The following is a 19359-nucleotide window of genomic DNA, read 5'->3' on the forward strand; positions in this document are numbered from 1 at the left end:
TTGGTTGACAAAAAGATGGCAACACTGTGCTAATTTGACATTTCGGATTAGTCTATGCGTTTCGGTTTCGAAACAAATTTTCTTATGACAATAGTAACTAATATAAACAAAATGAAACCGTATATTGTTCTAATTACTAAACTTCAAAGAAACGCCCTGTTGACTTACATGGAAGGTACGTAAATATTTATTTGTAATGCTTTTGGGTCGTATCTTTACGCACAAAGTGACAGTTAAGTGTTAACATTAACAATAAACATAAACTGCAGTACCTATCCGATAGAAATTACAAGATATGTGTCATGGCTTGCTTTTTCGTACAAGGTGGTTGGGTGGGTTAGTTGCATTGATGTGGAGCTAATTAGGTTCTCCATTTATATCTTTAATTTTCTTTATGGCCAGGATTAAATATTTTGTGTAGTATTCTTGAGTTATTGCTTAGTACTTCGCGAGGCTTTTGGAGGTCAATTTCATAATTATGCTGTCTATATCGAGTCCTGAGAGTCCATCGCTCCCTTTCTAGTCTAGGGCAGTCGTTGATGAAATGCCACACAATTCGAGATGTGTTGCCGTCACATGGACAACAGTCATCATCCCTCAATTTAAATCTTTTTAGATAAGCTCGCACCGCTCCGTGGCCTGTCAGTATCTGTGTGAGTTCGTGTGATATTTTTAAGTTCCTGGCAAGAGTGATATATTATAGATCAGAAGATTGGGTAAAGCCAGCAGAGCATCTCCCACCCGGAGCCAGTCTCGGGTACTATACATGGAAAGCCCTAAACAGACTGAGAACCATGGTAGGGCGCACCCGATGAAGTGGGGGTTCTCTGATGACCAAACCTGCAAGTTCGGTGAAATGCAAAGTACGGAGAATCTATTTTCATGCAAGGCTTGCCCAGTAAGCTGCAACTTCGACTAGATCCTACAAGCCGAGGAAAATAGTGGTTGCCTTCGGTAACATCTGGAGTGTATCTCATATTTTTCCACACTCGCTATCTATAGCTTGTTATACGACATCCAATATGGCAAGCCGGTCCCCATTAATTTTCTGTTCCCTTCAGCGACATTCATGCCGAGTGCTTCTTACTATGTTCCATGTAAACAATATATATCTATCATCTTTTCAGAAAATCCTGTGCTGGTGAATTTACCATTGAATCAATGTGATACCACGATGACTAAGCAGCTCTGGGTGAAACTAAATGATAAGCTTAACACTCTGGGGCCGATGCGCACACCCATACTTTGGAAGAAGGTAAAGCCAAAGTTCCATAGTAAAAACATTGATAGTAGAGACCAGTTATGTTGAAGAAAAATCATTTCCTATGCCGGTCAAGGATAAAAAGTAATATTGTCTACATACAAGATACACCAGTGGCGAAGGGTGGAGGTAGGCTGTTGAGATCCGACATACATAGTGCACAATAAACTTTGTCAGCCACAGTCCATAGTCTACCCTCACCCTTCGTTTGTGATCCCTTGTAATCCTTTGCACCAATCATCATCAATTATTGTCAATTTAAAATTCATCGCTGTTTGTGATTACAGTATATTGAAAAAAACACCATATTATCTTGTTATGTATATTTTTTTTTGTTTTAAATAAATACTTTAGTGGAAAATAAAAAATGAAAAAAGGAAAAATCTCACCTAATCTAAAATTTTAGTGCTCGAATGTAATGTTGAAAAACATATTTTGATTGTTAATTCCTAAATTAGTAGTCAATGTACTTGGCAGAGAAGAACTGAGACTAAAAAAATAGATGTAACTAGGGTAGGCTTTTAACCAGCAGATAATTGCCCTCCGCTTATAATAATGAAATTAAAATTAATAAGTATTTCCTCTGTGAAGCTGTACTTTTTTCAGATGTGGTGCGAACTAGTATTTTCGACCAAACGAACTATGCACCGATTCCAGAAAGCCAGGGAAAGAGGCTGGGTGGGCGCACTTCGATTAACAGACTTGAAGAGAAGGATAGCTGTGTTGATGGCGTCTCTAACTGTGTCGGGGGGTTGTCGAAGACAGACCGACGCAAGACCTATGTTTTCAGTTATATCAAAAAACATGCTTCAGACAATTTTGATAAAGCTTGCGCTCACTTACACCTTAGTATCTTGGACATTAACTCGTGATTATTTTTAAGTTCGTATCATTGAACCTGAACTGAACGAATCAAATGGTATCGTTGGATTTATTTGATTTGGAACCGTTTGGTAGAATGTCCACGGAAACGCTTTTCTGACAACTAATTAGTGTTGCTAGTACTTAAAATTAATTCATAATAATATATTAGTCTCTAAAACAGAAACATATTTATTGAAACGTCAACTTGTTACGAAATTCTAACCTCCTATCGTGGTCTACAATAATACAAATTTAACAAACTGTCGTATTCATTCATTTTAAATACACAAAATATAAAGAATGCTTCATAAATAGGTAGCCATTTAGTTAATCTATAAGATTTATAGGTATGACGAGTTTTTAAAAATTACTTTTGATTAGAGCTTTTCATAATTGACCACTTGTTCATGTCGACAGTATGATATTGTGACTTAGACGACAATCGAACAAATATTAAATTCGTTAGGTTATTAGATTATTTAGTTAAATAATAAAGATCATTCCGGGTTGATTTAACACAGTTTGTAGTTTAGAATCTCCGTTACAAAATATAATTAAAATGAAAATAAATTCTTTGTCTAACATAATAATTATAGTAATGATATTAAATCGAACTCTTTGCATAGAAAATATGGCTGGATTTTGAGATAATAAGACCAAAAGCGGCGTCTTGTTAGCGTATGGTTACTTATGAATAATAGGTATTAATTATTAATCTACAATATACATAATTCAAGTGAACTCCTATGGTGTAAATATCTAACATATTAATATGAACACCTCACGATATATAAATGCCGAATAATGCTTATCAACACTTTGACAGATTGCCATTAGTCTATGGATCGTCCGAATTGGTTTGACGTTTCATGTCAAACCATTTCTGATGGTCCGAGAACGGTTTGATTTTCAATGATACACTGAACCAAACGTCAAATCTCAAACCATTTCCGGTCAACTACAATTTGTATGTATATTGTCTATGGTTTAATTTGATTTGTTTCGTTCAGGTTGAAAGAAACGAACCTAAAGGACAAATACAATGCTCAGTGCAGTTCAATCAATTAGGATTCGGAGAATGCAGGCTAGGTCATGTGCACCGTATGAACGATAATGTAATTTAAGAAGCATGCCAAATGTTTTCTGGCAAGATGGAACCGCCAATGACAGCCATATATTTGAATGTCTATTCAAATAAATATGACTGACAAAATTTAGTTTGCACTATTTATGTCGGATCTTGACATGCCTACCTCCACCCTTTGTCACTGCCATGTTCGATCCTTATGTAAGTTATTCGTGCCTTTACAGAGTAGAGGTTGTATCTACAGATAAATGGATGTTAGCCACTTGCTCAGAGACTCAAGACTATAAACACACATTGAAAAAATGTGTTAATTTGTCACACCCAGGATTTGAATCTGAGACTTACAAATTTATAGGCCAACAAGTTAACGTACGCCAATCGCATGCGCAATTATCTTACCTGCCAACAGCAAATGAAACTTTCTTTTAATAATGATCAAATGATTCCGCTGAGTGGGAGACAGATGAAAAAAGATGTTTTTTAAGAAAAATTCTATGGATTCCGTTGGCTTCCTTTACCAATTGTGAGAAATTTCCCTTATCCCGGACCACGCTTCTTTACCTATCGTTCGAGAAGTTTGTATTTTACTTTTTAGGAAATTCGAAGGAAGAAGTACATGCGGTGGAAACCCACGAATCTAATATGATAAAAAAAACAACCGTGAACGTCTCAAACATTATATTATAGCCTAGGTAGGTACCTAGTAGTAATGTACCTACGTGAGTGTTTTGTATTTATCTTTAAAATGGAAGAATTTTTAGCTAATTGTCATTGAAGTTTACTTCTAATGCCATATTTTGTTGTTGACAATAGTTAAGAAATATTACTAATTTTGATGGCTAAATCTGATTGATTTGAAATACCTAACAAAACAGAGAATAACTCTCTTTTCCTGGAGAGTGACCTCCAATAGTATTGCGTATGTTTTTTTTTTCGACCATGTCCGATCCTAATAGGATTATAATATGCGCCTGCACAGGGTGGAGAACAGATTTTGTTTCTACGAGAAATAGATGGATTGCGTATGTAACAATTAATTTAGATTGAAGTGCGATTTTTTATCAGAAGACTTGTCTAGAAGTCTGGAATGAGTGTCCGAACTGCATAGTTTAAATTAAATAGTTTAAAAACTTTAAATATTTTAATCACTTTGTCAAATGTTTCACAAGGTACTATTACCAAGGGAGAGAACATACATAATATGAATTATTGGTAATGCCAGCGCTCCATTGACGAGCCAAAAGTTCGAGGACAATAAATCGTCCGATTTGTCTATGCTCTGCTACTGATCAACGAACGAATAAAAAATTCGAGCTGCCAAAAGTCAAAAGTTGCGATTATCGTAATGTATTCCGATAATCCTATAATTGTGTGTTATTTATATGTAGACTTGCATACAATAATAAATAAAGCAGTGAAAACAACACAAGTTTTACGTTTTCTTTTATGAATTTCATAAATACAAATACAACAATAACTGGTAAATATCTCATTTTCTGATGTGTCTAAATTAACAAATTAATCAATGAAAATATTTAAAATAATTACAGATTTTTTTCAGTTCGAATGATCGCGAGTTAATATCCAATCGAATTTGCATAGTGATCGACGGACGAAGTCTGGCAACTCGGAGAGTAAAATATCAAACATGTTTGAAATCCAACGAGCCTGGTCTGCGGATTAAAAAGTCCGCAGATCTGGGGTGCTCCACGCGAAAAAAAAGTCCGAAGACTGTAAATCGTCCGACTTGCATGCCAGTGGAGCGCCGGCATAAGGGTTGGAGCGCGATGCTCAATCGTCTGTCATTATTACAACAAAACACTATGCAGAAAGCCTTTTATAGTTTTGATCGAGTTGTCTATGGTCCACCAAATCTGCAATAGCTTCGTTCTGTTTTTCTATTGAAAATATTACCATATATAAAAATTCTCTTTTTCATAATTTAGGTAAATTATTTTGTAATTGTTAAACGATGACAAAAATATGAAAAATATACAAAATAAATTCAATAACTATAAATACAGATTTAATATTTAATTAAAATGTCTCCGCAATTAGTGAATTATATAAGTTATTTTTTGACCCATGTTTTTCCCGATACGGTAACACTTGCCGTTGAAATGTCAGATTTTGTCATTTACAATAATTAATACAAATATGCCATGATGTGAATAATTATATAGAGTGATTAAAACTAATATTACCATGTTGGTGTGTAGGTAACTAAGTACTTATATAATTCAACTACCTATCTATTGGTTTAATATTACATAAATATCTAAATCTGAATAAGAAAAGTTAATTCGTAATTCATTGATACTGACATTTCAATTAGATAATCGGTTTAACTAAATTAAGACATGTACAGAATCAAGAAAGTAAAGGAAAACATGTATTAAATGTCACGGATATTTAATAGTTGGTCAATACCCATATTGAAATCAATTGTGAAATGAATTTGAGTGTATTGGCCGTTTTAAAGATACGTAAATTTATTTTGACAGCAGCTGTCAGTGGAATGGAGATAAAATATAGTACGCGTTGTCACCTGTTGAAAATGAAAATTTTCCCGATTTTTCATAGTCGGCTTGTTTTTTTTAGGAAAAATATTTCGTCGCGGGCCGCAGGTTCCCAAATTTTCATGGTCGGCTCGTTTTTTTTAAAACAAATATTTCGCCGCGGGCCGCACGTTCCCAAATTTTCATGGTCGGCTTGTTTTTTTTAGGAAAAATATTTCGCCGCGGGCCGCACGTTCCCGATTTTTCGTGGTCGGCTTGTTTTTTTTGGGAAAAATATTTCGCCGCGGGCCGCAGATTTCCAAATTTTCGAAGACCACTCGATTGCGAAATGGCAAATGCAGAATTATAGTACTTTTATATAAAATTATAGTACGATTTTCAAAATTATAGTATTTTGGGCGTACTATACCTATTTTATATCGTACATAGTACGCGGACCAAAATTATAGTACAAATACTATAATTATAGTACGGTTGGCAACACTGTAACAAAAGTAGTCTATGGTTAAGGATTCCTTATCTCTATAATCTATAGTTAACAGATGGATTTCGGCCATTTACCAATTTTACTGTAAGTTTGTGGTAAGTACGAATTGAGCATTACGCCCTTAGTTTAATATTATAAAAGTAAGAATGAAACACAATGTTAGGTATATTTATTGTTTTAAAAGGGAGTTACAGAGCAATGTTACATTGTAGTAGATAGTAAGTTGAAAGAATAGAATATTATTCAAGACTGAGGTTTACTTTTTCATTTTCACTTTAGACTCCGGCGATAACTCCAAAAGGACGAGTGTCGTAAGGGATGCAGACGACGACTGCCATGCCGTTGTCTTTTTGATTTTTTTTTAATTGATCGGTTCGTGTGGCCACATCAAAAAACTTTCCATTGTCTTTGCGCGTCCGTTGGCGAGGCGTGTCAAGACAGAGATCATTCTATTGGTTGGATTTGCTCACCGAGTAACTTTTCCTATAGGTGTTGGTTCGAACCAGGATGCTGTGAACTGCAGATTCGTTTTTGAAACCCGTCGTACGAAATGTCTATTTGTTAGGTACTTTATTTTGTTATAATAAGCCTTTCGGCGGGGAATTCGTACAAAAGTATAAATTTAGATTCATTTAGTTGACAATAATATCAATATATGGCAAGGAAGAGTAGCCATAATAATATACTAAATACAAACATTGCCAGTTCGAACGACTTCATATAACAATTGGGCTCTCGTAGCCTAGTGCGAAAGGCACTGGCCTTTCATCCCAAGGCTTGTCGTTCGAACCCCTGATTCCTTCACTGTCACAATATGTTTACAGGATTTTGATTGCGATTCAGTTATATAACTAAATACAACTGCTGTTTCACTACAAAACCGTTATTAGGTCTTATGACCTGTTGTGGTGTTAAAAATGAAAAAGTAGACAAAATTTTATATTTAACACGTGTGCAAATTATGCGACGTTTATTATTCTCGTGAAGTTATCTATAGTCTTTCTCTCTCAGGCAATCAGTTTCCATGATCATGGCGGCTCTCAGAGATCTATACAATTTACGATTCGCCTTTCTGGCTATATGAGCAACGATCAGTTATAAAAGTCTAGGCAAGAGTACGCACCTAATACTTTACAGTAATAAAGTTAACAAAACTAGACACCGGTTTAAACCTAGTTTAACGGGTAATGCAAGTTTAAATTTGTAATTAAACTTACTTAAATATAAAAATCAATTGAACGGGGATAGTTATTTCGTAAGTTGAACATCAAAAACGGAATAAAAGAAAGAAACGAGAACGGAAACTGCTCGAACCGAGAGCCACAAAGATAGTGCTGCCCGCTACTAATTGAAGGTAATCGATGGATAGGAGCCACACGGTACAAATAATTAAATGGGTAAACTGTCACATTAAAACGACTTTTTACCTGTGAGTACCTATAATATGTTCCTTGATACGCTTTTTAAGGGAACATTTAAAAGGACAGATGTCACAATGGAACGATTTTTCGCCTGTGTGGGTAAGTAGTCTATGACTCCTGAGACTACTTTTAAATGAAGATTTAAATTGGGAAATGTCACATTTAAACGGCTTTTCTCCTGTATGATTAAGTTTGTGTCGGTCGAGACCCCTTTAAGCGAACATGTAAATGGGCAAATGTCACATTTAAATGGCTTTTCACCTGTATGGGTAAGTTTGTGTTGGTTGAGATTCTTTTTCAGCGAATATGTAAATGGGCAAAAGTCACATTTAAACGGCTTTTCACCTGTATGGGTAAGTTTGTGTTGGTCGAGATTCCCTTTCAGCAAAGATGTAAATGGGCAAATGTCACATTTAAATGGCTTTTCACCTGTATGGTTAAGTTTATGGAGGTTGAGACCACCTTTACGCGAGCACTTAAATGAGCATATATCACATTTAAATGGTTTTTCACCTGTATGGGTAAGTTTGTGACGGTCGAGACCCCCTTTAAGCGAACATGTAAATGGGCAAATGTCACATTTAAACGGCTTTTCACCTGTATGTGTGAGCTTGTGTCGGTCGAGATTCCCTTTCAGCGAACATGTTAATGAACAAATGTTACATTTAAATGGCTTTTTGCCTGTATGGGTAAGTTTGTGTCGGTCGAGACCCCCTTTAAGCGAACATGTAAATGGGCAAATGTCACATAAACGGCTTTTCACCTGTATGGGTAAGTTTGTGACGGTCGAGACCCCCTTTAAGCGAACATGTAAATGGGCAAATGTCACATTTAAATGACTTTTTACCTTTATGGTTAAGTTTATGGAGGTTAAGACCCCTTTTACGCGAACATGTAAATGGGCAAATGTCACATTTAAATGGTTTTTCACCTGTATGGGTAAGTTTGTGTCGGTCGAGACCCTCTTTAAGCAAACATGTAAATGGGCAAATGTCACATTTAAATGGCTTTTCACCTGTATGGGTAAGTTTGTGTCGGTCGAGACCCCATTTCAGCGAACATGTAAATGGGCAAATGTCACATTTAAACGGCTTTTCACCTGTATGGGTAAGTTTGTGTCGGTCGAGATTCCCTTTCAGCGAACATGTAAATGGGCAAATGTTACATTTAAATGGCTTTTCACCTGTATGGCTAAGTTTATGTTGTTTGAGACCATTTTTACGCGAGCACTTAAATGAGCATATGTCACATGTAAACAGCTTTTCACCTGTATGGGTAAGTTTATGGAGGTTGAGACCACCTTTACGCGAGCATTTAAATGAGCATATGTCACATTTAAATGACTTTTTACCTTTATGGTTAAGTTTATGGAGGTTAAGACCCCTTTTACGCGAACATGTAAATGGGCAAATGTCACATTTAAATGGCTTTTCACCTGTATGGGTAAGTTTGTGACGGTCGAGACCCCCTTTAAGCGAACATGTAAATGGGCAAATGTCACATTTAAATGACTTTTTACCTTTATGGTTAAGTTTATGGAGGTTAAGACCCCTTTTACGCGAACATGTAAATGGGCAAATGTCACATTTAAATGGCTTTTCACCTGTATGGGTAAGTTTGTGTCGGTCGAAACCCTCTTTAAGCAAACATGTAAATGGGCAAATGTCACATTTAAATGGCTTTTCACCTGTATGGGTAAGTTTGTGACGGTCGAGACCCCCTTTAAGCGAACATGTAAATGGGCAAATGTCACATTTAAATGACTTTTTACCTTTATGGTTAAGTTTATGGAGGTTAAGACCCCTTTTACGCGAACATGTAAATGGGCAAATGTCACATTTAAATGGCTTTTCACCTGTATGGGTAAGTTTGTGTCGGTCGAGACCCTCTTTAAGCAAACATGTAAATGGGCAAATGTCACATTTAAATGGCTTTTCACCTGTATGGGTAAGTTTGTGTCGGTCGAGACCCCATTTCAGCGAACATGTAAATGGGCAAATGTCACATTTAAACGGCTTTTCACCTGTATGGGTAAGTTTGTGTCGGTCGAGATTCCCTTTCAGCGAACATGTAAATGGGCAAATGTTACATTTAAATGGCTTTTCACCTGTATGGCTAAGTTTATGTTGTTTGAGACCATTTTTACGCGAGCACTTAAATGAGCATATGTCACATGTAAACAGCTTTTCACCTGTATGGGTAAGTTTATGGAGGTTGAGACCACCTTTACGCGAGCATTTAAATGAGCATATGTCACATTTAAACGGCTTTTCACATGTATGGGTAAGTTTGTGTCGGTCGAGACCCTCTTTAAGCAAACATGTAAATGGGCAAATGTCACATTTAAATGGCTTTTCACCTGTATGGGTAAGTTTGTGTCGGTCGAGACCCCATTTCAGCGAACATGTAAATGGGCAAATGTCACATTTAAATGGCTTTTCATCTGTATGGTTAAGTTTATGTTGTTTGAGACCACCTTTACGCGAGCACTTAAATGAGCATATGTCACATGTAAACGGCTTTTCACCTGTATGGATAAATTTATGTTTGTTAAGGCTAGCTTTAAGCAAACATGTAAATGGGCAAATGTCACATTTAAACGGCTTTTCACCTGTATGGGTAAGTTTGTGTCGGTCGAGATTTCCTTTCAGCGAACATGTAAATGGGCAAATGTTACATTTAAATGGCTTTTCACCTGTATGGCTAAGTTTATGTTGTTTGAGATCATTTTTACGCGAGCACTTAAATGAGCATATGTCACATGTAAACAGCTTTTCACCTGTATGGGTAAGTTTATGGAGGTTGAGACCACCTTTACGCGAGCATTTAAATGAGCATATGTCACATTTAAACGGCTTTTCACATGTATGGGTAAGTTTGTGTCGGTCGAGACCCCCTTTCAGCAAACATGTAAATGGGCAAATGTCACATTTAAACGGTTTTTCACCGCAATGGGTTAGTTTATGTCGGTCGAGATATGATTTAAACGAGAAATTTATTTGGCAAATTGCACATTTGAACGGCTTTACACTTGTTTTGGTAAGTTTATGTCTAATGACAGAAGTTTTTTTATGCGATTGACTTGCAAACGTATCATTGTGAACAATATTGTGACTTTTCAAATCTGCAAGGGTTTCAAAAACGGCGCTACATTCACTGCAAATAAAGTTACTTGGAAAATACTTCACCCTTCTCAATATAATTCGTACATCTTTTGGTATATTCCTTAATAGGCTAACTCTTTTCATATTTTGTTGATCTATCATAATCTCGGAATACGGTATCACATCTTTCGAGGATTTATCTGTATTTGTAGATTCCATGGGATCATTTTGATCATTACTCTGTACAGTTTTGCTACCCGATGATTCCTCGTCGGCACTGTGACATCCTGAGAAATGCTGCTCGGTTTTTACTTTGGGTTGACTTGCAATCGTAACACCGTGGATAATCTTGTGGCTGCTTAGACCTTTAATGGACCCAAAAACTGCGCTACATTCCCTGCAAATAAAGTGATGTGAGAAATGCTTCACCCTTCTCAACATAATCCGAATATCTTTTGGTATATTACGTATTAGAATTTCCTGTTTGATATTCTGTACGTCTATAGTTATCTCCGAGTGAAGCACTATGTCATCCCGTTTTCCTCCGGATGTAGATTCCAAAGCTTTGGCGTTATCGTTTTTAATGACCGTGCTGTCTGAAGTGTGAGTGTTGCTACCCAGCCTATCGGCACTTTGACGTCCTGAGAAACGTTGCTCGGCAAGCTTCTGCAAATTTAAAAGCTTTAATGTATTTTAGACGGTACAACACTGAATATAATTAAGTATAATCTCCGTATGTTTCCATATTGGTAGTATTTCACAAAATATTAATATGTCAATAATCTATCTTTAGTTTAGATGGGAATAAATAATTGTTATCTATATCATTCGTTAAGATCATATGAACCCCTCAGGGTAGAGGTTTGTGTACACCGTTTTGTTTTTACGAGAAACGGATATCAGCCACTTACTCAACCTATTAGGTTCAAACCCTGTCTCATACACAAAATTAAATACAATGTGTACTTGCCAGACCCAGGATTCGAACATCCACGACATTATAGGCCGACGCGTAAGCCGCGTGAGTCGCTATATAAGCAAACAAAAATAAATATCTTAAATTTGATCAAAAAAAAAACATTTAATGAACTATTTCTTGTATTCAAATGAATAATTCACAAGATTTTGAAATGTAATAATCCAAACAAAGAATATACATAAGTTGAAAATACTTCAGTTCAAATACCATCGAGGTTCGTATTTTTTTCATTTTTTATTTAGTGGGTATGTATCTGAAGTTATGTTTGCTCAATAAAATTAATTTCTTAATAAAAGCCGAAATGAAAAATGCAAACATTATTAAAAAAATATTAAGTGTGGTTATGGCAGTGATGGCGAAGGTTTGTATGCCTAGAGATCTGCGACGTGTCATACATGTTTAGGAAATAATATGTAAACAACAAAACAGATTATTTACATCTACATTTGAAAGCCATCGCCATGGAGAAAGATATTGAAGCAGGGTACTTAATTTATTAATTCAACTGGCGTTTCTACTCATGATAAACAAATCCAGCCTCCGAAGGTCTAAAATAGCACCAGCAGAGCATCGCCCTGAAAGGCTTTCAATATATTGAGAACTGTATTTACAATGATATGAATCTATAACATACAAGACATTGTCCAGGTTTGAGTCCTGCCAGTTGTCGTAATATTTTTCCAGATTTTGTCCAATATGTATAGGTACCTATTTACATATTTTCAAATTATGTGTGTATATATATTTTTTATTTTATGTGACACGTTACCGGATGACCGACTGAATGGAACTGACCGTAACTTACAAAAATCCTAGTTAAAATGCTCCCACGATGTTTTGAAAATTTTAAAAACAAGGAAAAAATATTCAATGAATAAAAGATATGCATTCGGCGAAACGGTAAAAGAAAAAATCTCAATAACTCAATTGTAATTTTTAAACTTTTTCAATAGAATTCTTCATTTTTCCATATTACTCCCATGAAAGCTCGGCACGCGAAACAGTAAAAAAATTATATTTGGAAAATTTTGGCAAGCGCACGTAAAAGGGTTTGCCACCACTGGTTTAGAGATATCATTTATTCATGGCATACCTTACAGGCGAATCCAGCAACACAAGGCGTGTGCCAAATGAAAATGAGTTGCCCAACACGGTACATGTGTAAAGAGTGAGATGCTTAGTGAATTATTGAACTGTTATCTATTGTTTTTGAAAATTTTAATTAAACATGGCAATAAAAACCCAATTAACCAAGATTACATTATCTAAGAGAAAAAACCATGGTACAGGTCGGTTTAGATGATGCCAGGTGGGAACCGCGCTAATTTACATAGGCGAATTTGGCAAAATTCATGATTTCAAGATTGAAAACCTAACCTTACCTAACAAATGATTGAGTATGTCGGCTGTTTTCAAAAATTCTTTGCTGCTGGCTATAAACAGAAGAGAACCAAAACCAATTTCACTCGAACTTTAACCGGGCACATGTGTAAACTACCTACTAAAAATCTGCTGTGGAACTCGAATTTCAAATTTAGAAGTTAGTTCTTAGTTAGAAGCATAATTTTCATAGCGGACTGAAGATCTCTACTATTAAAATAATAAGTTTTTACCTATTGAATTTAAATAATTTGACAATATGTAGTTGGCGATATAAACTTACATGTGAATCATTTCGTATACTTGGCCCAAGGCAGTTGTCAATATAGTTTTTGACTTCCGATGTTTCGTTTTCAACTTTGACGGCAAACTGAAAACAATACAATATCCTTAATATATAAATGAAAAGGGGGAAAAATGATTTTGTTGTTAACAACTGCGTGTCACAATATACTATACCGATGTATGGATGGATGGAAGTAAAAAATCAGCCTCAAAATTAGTGAAATCAACACGTTCCTGCTTGACAGAAAATTCCGATGAGAAATCATCATCCGAGCTGTACGAACAATCACTTGAGGTTCCAGTATCAGTATCGGATTTAAAATCTACCGGTTCAAATTTAGTGTCCATTTTCAAGATTTAAGCAATATTATTGAAGGAAAATCGGACGAAATTAATTAACATTACGGATACAACCATTGCCGACTGACAAGATGGCGGTGCGGTGACAAATTGCGACCCATAGACTAATATAATAATATGTAGGTACTCGTAGACAATATACTACGACAATCGTTGAAATTGGCTGAGCTAGCGGATATAGAATAAGGTGTTTACACTTGGTTGACAAAATGATGGCAACACTGTGCTAATTTGACATTTCGGATTAGTCTATGCGTTTCGGTTTCGAAACATATTATTTTCTTATGACAATAGTAACTAATATAAACAAAATGAAACCCTATATTGTTCTAATTACTAAACTTCAAAGAAACGCCCTGTTGACTTACATGGAAGGTACGTAAATATTTATTTGTAATGCTTTTGGGTTGTATCCTTACGCACAAAGTGACAGTTAAGTGTTAACATTAACAATAAACATAAACTGCAGTACCTATCCGATAGAAATTACAAGATATGTGTCATGGCTTGCTTTTTCGTACAAGGTGGTTGGGTGGGTTAGTTGCATTGATGTGGAGCTAATTAGGTTCTCCATTTATATCTTTAATTTTCTTTATGGCCAGGATTAAATATTTTGTGTAGTATTCTTGAGTTATTGCTTAGTACTTCGCGAGGCTTTTGGAGGTCAATTTCATAATTATGCTGTCTATATCGAGTCCTGAGAGTCCATCGCTCCCTTTCTAGTCTAGGGCAGTCGTTGATGAAATGCCACACAATTCGAGATGTGTTGCCGTCACATGGACAACAGTCATCATCCCTCAATTTAAATCTTTTTAGATAGGTAAGCTCGCACCGCTCCGTGGCCTGTCAGTATCTGTGTGAGTTCGTGTGATATTTTTAAGTTCCCGGCAAGAGTGATATATTATAGATCAGAAGATTGGGTAAAGCCAGCAGAGCATATCCCACCCGGAGCCAGTCTCGGGTACTATACATGGAAAGCCCTTAACAGACTGAAATCCATGGTAGGGCGCACCCGATGAAGTGGGGGTTCTCTGATGACCAAACCTGCAAGTGCGGTGAAATGCAAAGCACGGAGCACCTATTTTTATGCAAGGCATGCCCATTAAGCTGCAGCTTCGACTAGATCCTACAAGCCGAGGAAAATGGCGTTGCCTTCGGTATCATCTGGAGTTACACATTGTTGCTATTGAAGACCCAACACGACGAAGAAGAGTGTATCTCATATTTTTCCACACTCGCTATCCGTAGCTTGTTATTCGATACCTAATATGGTAAGCCGGATCCCATTAATTTTCTGTTCCCTTCAGCGACATTCATGCCGAGTGCTTCTTACTATGTTCCATGTAAACAATATATTTCTATCATCTTTTCAGAAAATCCCGTGCTGGTGGATTTACCATTGAATCAATGTGATACCACGGTGACTAAGCAGCACTGGATGAAACTAAATGATAAGCTTAACACTCTGGGGCCGATGCGCACACCCATACTTTGGAAGAAGGTAAATACACAGTTCCATCGTATAAACATTGATAGTAGAGACCAGGTATGTTGAAGAAAAATCATTTCCTTTGCCGCTCAAGGATAAAAAATAATATTGTCAATATACAAGATACACCAGTGGCGAAGGGTGGAGTATTATGTTGAGATCTGACATAAATAGTGCACAATAAATTTTCACAATAAACCTCCCCCTTCGTCGCTGATCCCTTGTTATCCTTTGCACCAATTTTCATCAATTATTGTCAATTTAAAATTCATCGCTGTTTGTGTTTACAGTATATTGAAAAAAGCACCATATTATCCTGTTATGTAGATTTTTTTTAAAATTAAAACTATTAAGTATTTTCTCCATGAAGCTGTACTTTTTTCAGATGTGGTGCGACCTGGTTTTTTCGACCAAACGAACTATCCACCGATTCCAGAAAGCCAGGGAAAGAGGCTGGGTGGGCGCACTTCAATTAACAGACTTGCAGAGAAGGATCGCTGTGTTGATGGCGTCTCTAAATGTGCCGGAGGTTATCGAAGACAGACCGACGCAAGACGTAATTTTTTGTTATTTCCAAAAGCATGTTACAGTCAATTTTGATAAAGCATGCGCTCACTTACACCTTAGTATCTTGGACATTAACTCTTGATTATTTTTAAAGGACAAATACAATGCTTCAGTGCAATTCAATCAATTAGGATTCGGAGAATGCTGGCTAGGTCATGTGCATCGTATGAACGATAATATAATTTAAGAAGCATGCCAGAAGTTTTCTGGTAAGATGGAGCCGCCAATGACAGCCATATATTTGAATGTCTATACAAATAAGTATGACTGACAAAGTTTAGTTTGCACTGTTTATGTCGAATCTTGACAAGCCTATCCTCACCCTTCGTCAATGCCACGTTCGATCCCAAGGTAACCATTCGTGCATTCACAGAGTAGAGGTTGTATTAACAGGTAAATGGATGTTAGCCACTTGCTCAAACTATTAAGTCCAAACACATATTGAAAAAATGTGCTAATTTGTCACACCCGGGATTTGAATCTGAGACCCACAAAGGCCAACACGTTAACGTACGCACAATTATCTAACCTACCAAAAGCAAATGAAACTTTGTTTAAATAATGATCCAAAGATTCCGCTGAGTGGGACACAGAAGAAAAAAGATGTTTTATAAGAAAAATTCAAAACGTTTGTCATTTTTTATGCCTTTATAGAGTTCTATCTTTTGCAGATTTCAGATCCATTGACCATGACTAAAACTGAGGAAAATAATACGGAGACGCCAGTGGAAGAAACGCCGACAAGTCCTGGAAGTATTTCTGATGTCGAAGACTGTAAGGTTTGTTACCGAGCAATCGAATCATAAATTTATTTGAGTAAAAAAATTGTTGAAAACCAAATTTGACAATAATTTGACATATACTTATATAATTTTAGTAGTAAAACACTTGAAAGCTTGAATGTGGCTGATTTTATAACCAAAGCAAAATTTATATGCTAAAAAGTCTAAGCATATATATTATCTGTTTACGTTAGTTACACGTCATATTATATTGTGGTAGGTAATGAATTTAGATAGCATCTGAGATTAAAATAGTAAGGAACGGCATTTTTAGTCCGCTTACTGTCGGCTCTCTGCTAAGCTATGTAACTACGCACTGCTTAATGTGTCAGTCGAGTAAGGGTCCTACTAGATTTTAAAAAAAATCTCAAAGGTTCTGGCAAACAAAAAAGGTTGGGAATTACTGTCTTCTTGCTTTCGTAGATTTCAGATCCATTGGCAATGACCGTAAACGAGGGAGATAATGCAGAGACGCCGATGCCAGAATTGCTGACCAGTCCTGGGAGCATTTGTGATATCGAAGAATATAAGGTTTGTTACCGAGCAATCAAATCAAAAATTAATTTTAGTAAAAGTATTAATTGAGATTTAACATAAATAGTGCTACGTTAAACCGTTGCTGTTCTGGCAGAAGACACTAATTCGAAAAAATGACATATTGAGTTAGTACCAAAATGTTCCTTATTTTAAACTTTACCGTCTGGAAACCTTCTTAATAAAAAAAATTTAAAGTCATCCTTTTTACTATTACTTAATAAACTCACATGATATGCCATTATTTCAAACTTTTTAACAACTTCAAAGTCAAATTACTCAAAACTAGTATTCTCCAGTTAGTGTGTTCTGCCAGAACAGAGACGAAACTTTGTTAATCATACTTATTATTTGTTTACATTGAACTAAGAATCAATTTGCAAATGGTGCTGATTCGTTTTTAAAATTCAATTAAGTAAACCCTGCCCAAACCAAACCATAGTAGTTTACATTTGTTTTGGGCGATACAACAAAAATAATGCTCACTTTTTCCGTCAAACTTATTTGTTTATGTTGAATTAAGAATACATATTTTACAGATGGCGTTGGTTAGTTTTTTAAATTTATTAAACCTTGCCTATATCAAACAATAATCGATAAAAAATATCGGTACTATACGGTTATCAGGAATACAGCGGAAAACACATTTTGAAAATAGCCGATAAACTGGATTATTTTTTAGTTTGGGTTAGTCTACGTAAGGTTAAGTTGAGTTAGGTTAGATTTGGTTAGTTTAACCTAACAAATATTCCAGTTTATCGGCTATTTTCAAAATGTGTTTACGGCTGTATTCCTGATAATCGAACAGTACCAAAATATCTATATTTATGTATGGCTTAATGGCATAATTTTAGATATTTTATAGATACTTCAACGAATATTTTTTTGGCTATTATCTGATACGCACTGTTTAATTGAATTTTAAAAACAAACAAACACTATCTACATAATATTCTAGTCTTAGTTCAATGTAAACAAATACGTTTGACTGACAAAGTTTAGTGTGGATTATTTGTGTCGAATTTTAACATCCTACCTCCACCCTTCGCACTGCCTAGCGATTACTTGGTAGATCCATTACATGAAACCATTATAAAATGTAACTGCATTTTTCTTAATTAATTACAAAGTTGGTTGCCTTCCATTTGGCTGAATATGCAAAACTTACCTCAGATAAGCGTCGTCATTAGTAATCATTTGCAAGAATCATAGAAGGATCGATAACTCAAAAGATAAAAGCACTCACCTGCACAAAAGACTACGTGAGTTCGAATCACATTTTTTAAGTATTTCAAAATATCTTTTCTGCCGATCGTTAATTTATTTTCGGCAAAAGTTATGCAATATGAATATCCGCAAATCCATGCTCTGTTGGCCACATGTTTCATTACGTTTTGACGTACCTATGTATTCCGTAATTTGGTCACTTTCTTTGCGATTGTTGTGTTTCAGTTGTTGTTTAACCTTTTCTATGCCTCACGATATAACTATGGCAGTATCTGACAGGCCGCAGATTTTTAACGACACATATATTGAATGTAGATCGAATTTCTTACTAAAATCGCTGTAATACAGATAATTTGTGGCTTAGCATTTCATAATTATTCACACAGATGTCACTGTGTGTTTAATTTTTTAGATTATGCAAATCAATTGAGAGTAGCTAGTAATTTGAGTTTAAATTCGGACGAGAGAGAAAACTCACTGAAGGCATAGAACCGGTTAATAATGATTGTTGTCAGGTCTTTGCGTACACCCATTCACTTAAGTAGCACCATAGAAAACAACCTGCTACAAAGTACGATTGAGAATGGCCTCTGCCATGAGTCCGAAACATCGAGGAAATATGGAGAAAGAACAAACAGAAAAGTTTCAAGTAATACATATTTTCATTCTCAGTGCTCTGTATATATTTGCATGTTTTAGGAATGTCACATTCTTTATTAAACATACATAATTTGAAAACACCTGCGAGCAATATGCAACCAGTAGAAAAAATCAATGAAAGTTAGAAGGCACTTCAATGAGAATTATAAAAACATTAGTTAACTTCGTCGCAATTAGATAGGACACACATAGCCTATAAATTAATACACATCGGCACAAATTCACGACGACATTCGAATCTCGTTTGGTGTCGTGCTAACTATTTTGTTTTGTTTTGTTTCCAGTTTATATCAAACCTGAAGCAAGAATGTCCAGATGTTGAACCAGAACCATTTACCAATTGCAGTCAAAAA

At 35.8% G+C, this 19359-nt stretch overlaps 1 protein-coding gene and 1 long non-coding RNA gene across 2 annotated transcripts; both read left to right on the forward strand.

Moving 5' to 3' along the window:
* The first annotated feature begins 35 nt into the window (after positions 1–35).
* On the forward strand, positions 36–3334 carry LOC147076714 (uncharacterized). The gene is made up of 3 exons (XR_015069689.1): positions 36–175; positions 1128–1255; positions 1868–3334. It is a non-coding gene; the product is annotated as an uncharacterized LOC147076714 (long non-coding RNA).
* Positions 3335–14027: 10693 nt separating this feature from the next.
* Positions 14028–16609, forward strand: LOC147076715 (uncharacterized). The gene is made up of 4 exons (XM_085941599.1): positions 14028–14122; positions 15121–15248; positions 15622–15792; positions 16475–16609. Exons 1-4 carry the CDS (start codon positions 14032–14034, stop codon positions 16607–16609), a joined length of 525 nt encoding a protein of 174 aa, XP_085797725.1. The 5' UTR covers positions 14028–14031.
* Positions 16610–19359: the final 2750 nt, after the last annotated feature.

Source organism: Rhyacophila brunnea, unplaced genomic scaffold (assembly GCF_057557595.1).
Source record: "Rhyacophila brunnea isolate RB1 unplaced genomic scaffold, BYU_Rbru_1.0 scaffold_13, whole genome shotgun sequence".
In the NCBI taxonomy this organism is placed as follows: domain Eukaryota; kingdom Metazoa; phylum Arthropoda; class Insecta; order Trichoptera; family Rhyacophilidae; genus Rhyacophila; species Rhyacophila brunnea.

Bases quoted from the DNA above. Each gene is read 5' to 3' on its own strand.
- LOC147076715 (XM_085941599.1), top strand. From the start codon at position 14,032: ATGACAATAGTAACTAATATAAACAAAATGAAACCCTATATTGTTCTA. The intron at 14,123-15,120 runs GTACGTAAATAT...TCATCTTTTCAG, and splicing joins CCTGTTGACTTACATGGAAG to AAAATCCCGTGCTGGTGGAT. The intron at 15,249-15,621 runs GTAAATACACAG...TACTTTTTTCAG, and splicing joins CACCCATACTTTGGAAGAAG to ATGTGGTGCGACCTGGTTTT.